The following is a 10,252-nucleotide window of genomic DNA, read 5'->3' on the forward strand; positions in this document are numbered from 1 at the left end:
CCCAACGATTGAGAGTAAAGGAAAAGCAGAGGCACAAACCTAGCCTCGCTCCTAGGCTCCTTTCTCGTCCTTCTTCACAAAAGTACTTTTTCGAAGGAGAAAGGGAGAGGAACCCTGTGAACAAGGTTGGCATATAGCTTAGACCCAGCGTCGTTCTTTTCTCGCCTCAATCTCTTATCATAAACATCTCTTCTCAAATCTTGATAAAACTTGCTCCGTAAAGAGCAAAAAACAGGATATCGTCAATAACTCCCCTCTAACTTCAGGCTTATCAAAATTTGCCTTGATCGCTTAAATCAAGGCAAAGACGACAATCGACCAAAGCAAATTAAAGCAAATATTTTAACTATCAATTAAAAGGGTAAAAACCTGACGCTGTACGGCCTCAGACCCTCAAGATTGTCTGCCTCTGCGATAAAAAGCCCTAAAATGATCATTCTCTCTCTAATCTGTTGAAAAGTTGCATTAAGGCAGACAAGGCATGTTTTAATCATTTAGGTGTATCTATAAATAAGCTCCTCACTTAATAAGTGTCAGACTTTGTGTTTTCGTCAACACACGCTCTGTTGATTTCAAGAAAAATCCCAAACTGCTAATCTTATGATACGCTTCTGCTATGAGGGTTTTCGTGAGAATTGTTTCACTCACAGCTGGAATGAAGCAAAAATATTGTTTATCATATATGCAATTAAACACTATTTTCATTTTCCTTCCGAAAGGGGGTTTACCCCCTGTCTCAACTGACTGATCTGAGTCAACTCTAACAATAGTTGATTTCGAAAGTCATGCTGCGTCAGTCGAAGTTTGCTTTGATTCTAGAATGAAGTATGAATTATACATGATCAGCTCGGACCGAAAGGCTATTTGTCCATCATGGTTTGGGGACGATGTTGATTTACAATGACGCATTAATTCATTAAAGATTTTAATTATCTTAATGAACCAATGAACTTGATGACAAATCAGAATCGCTGAGCAAGCACATTATTAGCTTGAAATACTTTTGGATGATGCCACGTTATGATATCATGCTGGTTATTTCAAATGAGCAGTTACCTTTTTTCTACTCCCCTTCTATAGTGCATACTCCATCATAGTTTAGGGACAACGCTGATTAACAATGCTGCATTAAACTAAGAATTTACTTCGAGTCGTATCATAATGATCCACAATGTCATGCGATAGTTGATGACCTACGTAAATCAGTAAATAAGCCCGATGTTAGCTTGAGATACTTTTGAATAACATCACGGCCATTCTCATATAACATAGATGGTATTCTGTTGCTTAACCCTTTAACTACCAGATCAAATTTGTAATTCTCCTTACTGTCTACCATATAATTCTTATAATTTTAGTTCCAAGAATTTAGAATTATATCAACTAATTATCCCCAAATTGATATTTTCTTTATTCTCATCACTTATCTGGTTGATATTGTATTGATATTGTAGGGAGAAATTCTGTCTTGGTCACTCATGGAGTTAAAGGGTTAATACGCACAAACAGCTATTTCTCTTTTTCAAGTGTGTTGTTATAAATTGTACATTCCATAGATCTGCTAGTTCAACACAGTGAACAGCTAGAGACCTCAAGTAAATATGCGCCGTCTGCAACTTAGTGTATCGTTTATATTTAGAAAGTGTTTAATGTAAGAATTCGAATTCCGAAGTTATTTAGATTTGAGCTGTCGTGATGAGTTTCCAAATTGTGACAGCCTTTTCCGTAACTTCCTCAAGTGGACGTGCTTAGTTTGTTTGCTGACCTTGCCTTGGACCCACACGAAAGTTCTTGATTTGACTAACGCAGTCAGAGGTTGACTCAGTTGACCGAAAGCATTATGATTAAGTACTTCATTTTTCAGATCGAAAGTCTCGTGATATTGTTTGGTTTAGCGTTTTAACAACGGATGTCTGATCTCCCGAGGTCAGCCACCTGGTATGCTCACGCATATCAGTCAGTAGTGAATATATATGAATGTTCTTTAGAGTTTACTTAGAAGAGAGTGGGGAGAAGAGAGTGGTGAGAAGAGAGAAAAGAGAAAAGAGAAAATAGAAAGAAGAGAAGAGAAGAACTGACGTAGACAGTGTGCAGTAGAGTAGAGTCAGAATACCGCAGTTGAAGTTGAAGTATCCAATGAGAATCAGCGTGGGAGAGCCTAAGAGACTAATCAGAGTTACACAGAATGAAATAAACTTGGATGTAAGTGGAATTGTGTTCTGGAGAACCGAGTAATTGAAGAAAGCAGAAAAAGACGGTTTGAGAGTCCTGGTGCCTTTCGCCGGGCGTGGTGTGCTCGATAGCTAGTTCCCCTTGACATTTAGTCGTAACAACATTAAGGCTATCCATTAAAACCAAAAGAATATGTAATACTGTTGCTGGTTATGAATAAAGAGCTATCTCTCTTAAGTGACTTAGGTGTGTCATCATCGATTGAAGAGACCACCTGAATGACGAAAAATATTTAACTGAATTAAATTAGTGGAAAACAAAACGCAATGCAATACTTTAGACTGAATTTGTGCGTTTCACTTGCGGGTCAAATAAACTTCGTAGTTCTCCGCTCAATTTCTTTACTGATGGGAAATTTAAATTCAGTCACTGAGATGAACAGGAAGCCAAAAGGAGTGTTCATATAAGGAAATTGCAAATCTCGGTCTTAAAAACCAACATACCGATGAGCGGGGTAGCCTATCTTTCCATATAAACACATTGAGCCTTTTGCAAAGAAAAGAGCCAAGATCTTGGAAACCGAGCTGGTTAATCAGTCTTGTATAAAAAAAGGTGCCATGCCACGCGTTGTAATTCAAAGTCAACAATCACACTTCTACTGGTTTTAAGTCTGCATAACTCGAACAGACAAAGCACTAATGTCGTTCACTTTTTCTACGGAATATGCTCTTACCGTTTCAAATGTTTCTTTTATTGCATGAAACGGGATTAAGTCTTTTTATTTTGTGATCGATGAAAATGCGAAATGAAAACCCCATGAACTGTGAATTTTTTGCTTTTCACAATAGGTGAATTTTACAATCGTACATCCCATAGTTCGTGACGCTTTATTTCTAATTTTTTATGTCCGTAGAACGTGTACAGGACCCCCTCCTTTCACCCCCCTCTTCAACTAGAAATAGATACAAATATGCAGAATAAGGATAACTTTTTGTATCTTTCAATTGAACAGACACAAACTTGAAGGTGATCAGAAAGAGCAAGTCACATGTCAGAGAAGAAACTTCTCCTTATTCCCCTTACCCTTACTTTTGCTCGCCTAAACAATGTAAAAACGTAAGGGGGTAAGTATCTAAAAAAAAACTGTGGTACTGCATCGGTGGGGATTTAACAAGAGAATTTGGTACTTTGAACTGAGTTGATAGTGTAAATTGGCCACCTTTAAGAATTGAGGCTCAAGCTGAGGTTTCGAATGTTAGCCCTTGGTCAGTACAAACGAAGTGCTAGCGGTGGAAACTTTGGTTGTCTGGACTCTTTAAGATGGCCAATTTAAATTAGCAACTCAGTTAATAAAACCAAATTACAATGGAAAAAAAAGTGTTACAACCAGGATAAAGCAAAAGATGATGATACAGATCACAGGAAAATTTAAAGCCACAAACACAGACTTCAAAATTAAAGAGATAACACTGTATGTATTTCAGCTTTCATTACTCCGTAAAAAATCATTACTGTAAAATAATCAGTTTTACCGATGAACTATTTTTTCTCGACAGCAAGTACTTTTCTTAAAAAAACTTTGAGAAAACCTTGCGTATATATTTCTTCTTTGACCACTCTGTAAAAATTTTTGTGACTTCACATTTTATCATAATCTACTTTTCACTGAAAGTAATTAAGTTTCTTTTCAGAAAATTGCTTTCAGTCATGTATATGAACTTCATATGGGGCATGTTTGTGTATTGTAGTCCTTCACTACAGTACCAAACTGCGCTAAAAACAATCAATACTTTGCAAGTGTATGAATCATTCAGTTGTCTTCCATCGTCGTTAATGCGCCTTAGATGTTCACAGAGCAACAAAAAATTGATCATTCTTGGGCCTGTACTTTCCATGCAACTTTTTTGCAATGGTCAAAGTGTCACCAACAGGAGCATCTGGAAAGGATGCTGTACCCTGTGTCCACTTTGTTTCGTGATCTAAAACAGCTGCATTAAACTTATCGGGATTAAACCCAGTTCCATTTGAAATTGCATCAACAAGGTACGACTCAAATAGCTCCCAGCGTGGTTTATAGTAAGTATTCACCAGTCCACCCCACATCTTATTAGCATAGTCATCAATATTCCCACGAGGACCCCACAGAGTAACCTGGTTACGAGCGTTGTACTCGTATAATTCTTTCTCCTGAGAGTTTGTCGCAAGGGCCTTTGCACTGTTGAGCCAATGTCCAAGCAGGAAGTATTGGTTGGATGACAGAATTGCATCCATGTCCACAAATACTTCATATAACTTGACAGCAGCAGCCTGCACTGCAGATGTTGAGTTGGCCTTGAAGCCAGCAATCATGTCATCATAGTTGGTGATGGCAATCAGTTGCAGGGACTGTCGAGTTACATCCACTAGGTCATATCTAAAAAGAGTGAAAAGGTCAACTACGGTTACAGGTGCTGCTATACTAGCAAATATAAAATATCTTTGAATGGAATTGTAGCCTGATGTTGGTACAGGTATGCTCTGACCGTGGAGAAAAATAGTGTCAAATCTTTTACCTGCTTTTTTTTTTTTTTTGAGGCATTACTTCCTGCACAATGAACAACTAAAAGCTTATGACAAAAGATGACTCCAGAAATCATGTAATTTGGTATAATATGTACTTGTAAATTTTTCAAAGACAACAAATTGCACTTGCTCTAGGGGTTCATGGGCTCCTGAATGCAATTTTGTTGTCTTTTAAAAATTTACTCATATTTTTAACTATACTACTGGAAATGCATGTAATAAAAATGCATTCAGATGAGTGTAAAATGCTTGTTATTTACACACAATCAATCTACTGGATCTTAGTGCTTGTGAATAGGCAAATAAAGTGGATTCTAACTTTGTTTCACATGAGCATCAATAAATTGGATTCCTGATAGATTCAAGTTGAAGTTGTATGCACTGTGGCAGAGCTATATACATCAAGACCACTGTGCAAGTGATCTAAGCAAAAATTAATGCAATATCACCTAAATGGTTCCACTGAATTAAAGGTTTCTGCTGTAAGTATCATTGCATCCCATGCACTCCACACATCTTCAGGCTTGTACCACAGGTTGAACCTCATGTCGAGTGATGGCCGATTCACAATGACAGAACGAACATGATCTGGATGTCCATCACTGCAGTTGTAAACACTCTGTGTTAGCAGCTTCCAAGCATTTAGTGAGAAGTTAGTTGTGCCACCATATCTCCTGTAGGAGTACTCCTTCACCCACGAGGGAATGTCCACTGCTTCAGATCTCCAGCCCATCTCATTCATAAGCTCATAGACAACATCATTTTGTTCAATTCCTTCAGGCGTTAACCCAGTCCCAATCATGGTGGAGCCTTTATGTGTTTGAGCATTGACTGGTCCTGGCAAAACAAAAAAATTGAAAAAAAAACTGCAGACAAGGGGATAGAGAGAGAAGAAAAAGTACAATGGTTTTACAGTGATTCACAGGCACACCAGTATCTGATAAATACAGCAATCTGCCGAGAATGAGTGATCATAAATGAACATAAAACTTAACTGTTTCATCATAATAATTATGATTGCCAAGAAAAAGCACTTCAAGTAACAGTTACCAATTAATATTCTCACCAAGGTTTCATCAATGGCAAAATAACTCTAGTTTTTTCATCTGTTACCATCATAGCTCACATTGTACATCAGTAGTTCAGGTACCCACCACATTAACTACTTTTCTGTTGTTTAATCCTGAAGGCAAGTTCCTACCCTAATTTCATTTCATATTGTACCAGTCAAACCTGCTTTTGTATACTCTCTGGAAACAAGGTTTGAGTAACTAGGTATAACAGCAAGTTTTCATAATTTTTTTTCGACTAGGGTCTTAAACAGGATGGGAGGTTTGAAGATCCATGCCAGTTGAATTTCCAGGGTTATCCCAGTTAAATACCCCATCAATAAAAATTCCCAATAAAAAGCAAGATGAAAAAGGATAAAAAGCATGTCAACTGAATTTCCCTGGAATACTTCATCCTCAGGGTTATCCTTGTCATAAACCCCATAACATGTTCTATGTCATTTAATACCTGTAGTGACTTTCATGAAATTGCCATAGAAACCAATATTTCCTCCAAAGTTGTGCAGCATGCACCAAATGAATGGCTGTCCATAAAAGGACTCTGTTCTTTGCCAAACAGGATGAATGTCTGCATACAAATCTAGGACAATCATTTTACCTTGAGGCACCCCTTAAAGGATAAAAAATAAAGTTAATATTGCATGCCACAGGTATACAATATTACTCACTGCTGAGTATTCAATTATCTCAGTCCAGAGTTAAAAAATTAAGTTGCATCTTTTAATCTGTGTACAATTTGTTCATGTACTAACTACTAATTTTAAGATACTTATCATTTCCACAAATTGAGTTTTCATTGACAATTTTTCTTTTAGGAAGACATCAAGTCAATAGAGGTTTATGTTCTATCTGAAAGCCTTGCCTTTCATGTCTTCTTGTCATAAGTGCAATGTTCATGTCATTTAATTTATATTCCCCTTTTAAACAAAACAATTGCTACTTTGTTACCTTGTAACAATGCCTTGATCTGTGGTGGCTTCCAAAAACTTGTGTTCTGGAAAAGCCAGCCTTGCATAAGCCAGGTGGCATTGGGATCTCCAGCAAGCATTCCTTCATACACTGCTTTGCTGGCACCAGACAGATATGAAGTGGCATTTGATCGTGGAGTCATCTCATTGAATGTATCAGCATTGTAGATATGATCTGAGCCAAATTCTGAGATCAGTGCTTTGATAAAGAATCCCCCAATTTTCTGAAACAGTTATAGTTTGCCATGAGTACAGAAAAAACAAAGCAAACCAGTAGGAGAAAAAATACCATCTTTCATATTTCTATGTTGGTACATAAGGGAAAAAAGTTTGACCTTGATCTTAAGAAAGGCCCTCAGCTGAAGATCTTAGACACGGTTTCACCCTATATAGACCTCCTGTCCAATAAATAACTCATATGTAATTATTCAAACTGATACCCATTGATATCTTTCTTTCTTCTCAATACCTTTTTGCTTGAAAATGTAATGATATTGTAAGGAGAAATTCATTTCTAGTCACTTTTGGGACGGAAAGGATTAGGTGCTAGGGACACTGAGAAAAGCTAAGGCAACTGTGCAGATATGCAAGTCTGGGTTCTGTATGTAGACTTTTAATGACGTACAGAACACATGTTATTTGATACCACTCATGAGCTATTCTAACATCTTCCACAAGGGTGTGGAAATTTTGTCACAACAAACAACATTGGGCCTTTGACTTTTAAGGATGTACAGAACACACATGTTACTTGATACCACCAGTGCGCTATCATTAACATTTTCCACAGGGTGTAAAGTGTTGTTACAACAAACAACATTGGGCCTTAACACACAGACTACTTCTGTAGACACAACATTATTTGAAGTACTAGAAGGTGACACCTACCTGAAAAAGAGGGTCAGATGGATCCAAGAGATATGTGCAACAAAAGGTACTGTTGAATTTACCCCAGTCAGAAAGTCTTGAAACATTTGCCTTTGGATATACTCTGATCAAACCTTCTGGAACATGTCCTGCAAAACCTGGCAGGACAGGTGTCATTCCAAATGCTCGCATCCTGTCCAAGATTTTGTGCTGCAGCTCCAGCTGATTTGTATGCCATGATGAAGGAAGAGGGCCTCCCCAACCACGCAGGTTACCCATCCTTGCCCTGCAACAAGGTCACAGAGTAACACATTAACCTAAACTGGCTGTGCAGTGTCAGTGAAATGCTTAAAATAAAGGTATTTGCCTTTCATTACTGTGAGACTAATACCTTATTCAAACTAGCAAAACATGTTTAGCTAAACTGGTTTTAACTGAATAAAAATCATAAAGAGAACTGAAAAACTGAACTTCCCACAGGATTCAATTAGTCACTAATTTGTCTATTCAGTGTGCCTAGTAAGCACCTTCTATGAAAAGAAATAAACCTTTTTTCAGGAAAACAAATTGGTGTGAATGGGGTAATTAAGTCAACTTGTAGATCTGGTATCATTATCACTGTTTCTTGTTGTTTTTATTTAAAGAGTTTTCTCTAAATTATGGTTTTCCTTTGTTCATTAACATCATGACCTGATGTTATGCTGCTTAAATTCGAGGGTTTCTGTAGTAAGCTCTTATTTATAACTACAAACCCACTTCATAAAAATTTAACATTCATAAAAATTTAACTTAAAATCAAATCATAAAATTTTCTGTTCAACTGTCCCACAGCTATATTTGCTTAAGTACACTGAAGCTTTTGTATGCAGGAAAACATTTTCTCCTGACCAAAGGTGTCACAAGACACAGATTTAGAGAATGTAAGGGCATCATTTTCTTTAGTCTAGAAAAAAGTTTGGTCCCCTGAATAGAGGTACCATGAACCCTTGAATTAGGACCTAACGTACTTCCTGTTTTTAATTTAGGATCAGACTTGGAGTGCTCATTAATTCAAGGAGACCCTTATCTCAATAAGGGGGTGGCTTTGGTACTTGTTCTGTACAATGTGGTTTAATATGATTGCTTTTTTTGTTTTTTTGAGATAACAGATTTCTCTCATATTCCTAACATGAATCACCAATTAACTGTGCACATACCAGGCCAAGAAGGCAGGTCCCCCAAAATGCTGATCAAGCTCTTGTTGAGTGAGACCCACTCTCAGATATACTTTTTGCCAGATCGCTTCTTGTCCATTGAATGCCAATGGCAGATTTATTCCATTCATGGCCATCCAGTCTAATTCGCGTTCCCACCGAGTCCAATTCCACCAAACAAAAGAGTAGCTCACAGTGCATACATTCTGATAGTAGCGAAATCTGACAGAAGTAAATTGATTATGAAGATGCTATAGTGGTTAGCACTTTGAGTGTGTGGAAGGTGTAATATTTCATTAATTTTTTATTTCCAATTCAATTAAATCCACATGAAAAGGAGTTTATTTCACATTCAGGCGCTTATCCTTCCTTCCTTCAATGCCCCACCTCTTTCTACGTAGAAAGTATTTTAATACGGGGGAACTTTAAAATGTTTGAAAAACAAAAAGGCCAGACTATAACACCACAAAACATGGGTTCCTTAACATGCCTTGCTAACCGTTATGGAGAAGAGACTGGAGATAGGGCCTACGGTTTATTGTTCTTATCCGAGAATACTGGAATGTCCAACTATTTGCAGATGTAATAGCAAAGGCAACACATTCTCCCCAGTCATTTTAAGAGTGTTGGTCTGACCCGGGGCTTAAACCTTCGTACTCTCGCACGGCAGTCTGGCAGTCTACAACATGAGCTACTTTCCACTTAAATTGCTACTCAGTAATCTAAATTAGTGAGCTTATGGTCCACCAATAAAAAATTTTTGCTAACAATGTTATTAAAATGTTCGAAAACAGGTGACAAGAATTTAAGGCCCAGTTTGAAAGCTAATGAGGTGTGTCTCTTCACAGTAAGTGTACTATAGTAACCCATGAGGAGTGAGGCTAGGCATAACACACCTGTTTGGACTGGTAACTGTAACAGGTTGTTCCACAACAGGGAAAGGTTCTGGTATCTTTAACTGATCACCACTCCAAGAGATATGAGCGTGACAGCTGTATTTGAGAAAGTGCTGAAATCCCAGAGCTGCTGCAACTCCTGTTGTTCCAGTTATCACAAGTTTTCCTTCTTTGGTATCGGAGACGTATTCAAAAGTGTCCAGATCTCGATGCGGTCCGAGACTAGAGTTCACCTTTATGACAAACTTGGAGGCGTACTTTGGAATCAGACGAGCAATCAAGTCGCTCACCGCTTGTTCCTGCACGTCGCTTGGAGTTTTACTCTTGATGTGCGAAAATTGTTTGAATCTGGAGGTGTAGGTGTTCCATCCACAAGAAACGTGAAGAAAAATCGACGCATACGTGATGAGAACAAGAATAGATCTCATCCTTGCCATATTCGTTCTTTTCGCTTTCGTCCAGAGCTTCCTGGTTAGCGTGACACTTCAAACGTCGGACTGGCGTGGCGGCTAAGTTTAAAGTGC

General features: G+C 37.9%; 1 protein-coding gene across 1 annotated transcript; it reads right to left on the reverse strand.

The window, feature by feature from the left end:
• Positions 1-3,627: 3,627 nt before the first annotated feature.
• Positions 3,628-10,231, reverse strand: LOC113665955 (alpha-N-acetylglucosaminidase). Its single transcript, XM_027181699.2, has 7 exons — positions 9,729-10,231; positions 8,836-9,054; positions 7,661-7,925; positions 6,753-6,996; positions 6,253-6,414; positions 5,184-5,571; positions 3,628-4,585 (listed from the first exon to the last, which is right to left on the reverse strand). Exons 1-7 carry the CDS (start codon positions 10,163-10,165, stop codon positions 4,021-4,023), a joined length of 2,280 nt encoding a protein of 759 aa, XP_027037500.2. The 5' UTR covers positions 10,166-10,231; the 3' UTR covers positions 3,628-4,020.
• Positions 10,232-10,252: the final 21 nt, after the last annotated feature.

The sequence above is a fragment of the Pocillopora damicornis genome, chromosome 3 (genome assembly GCF_964200805.1).
Source record: "Pocillopora damicornis chromosome 3, jaPocDami1.2, whole genome shotgun sequence".
Lineage (NCBI taxonomy): Eukaryota > Metazoa > Cnidaria > Anthozoa > Scleractinia > Pocilloporidae > Pocillopora > Pocillopora damicornis.

Coding starts and splice junctions, on each gene's coding strand:
- LOC113665955 (XM_027181699.2), bottom strand. CDS start 10,165: ATGGCAAGGATGAGATCTATTCTTGTTCTCATCACGTATGCGTCGATT. Junction 9,055..9,728: donor ACAGTTACCAGTCCAAACAG/GTGTGTTATGCC, acceptor TACTTCTGTCAG/ATTTCGCTACTATCAGAATG. Junction 6,415..6,752: donor GATCAAGGCATTGTTACAAG/GTAACAAAGTAG, acceptor TTATCCTTTAAG/GGGTGCCTCAAGGTAAAATG.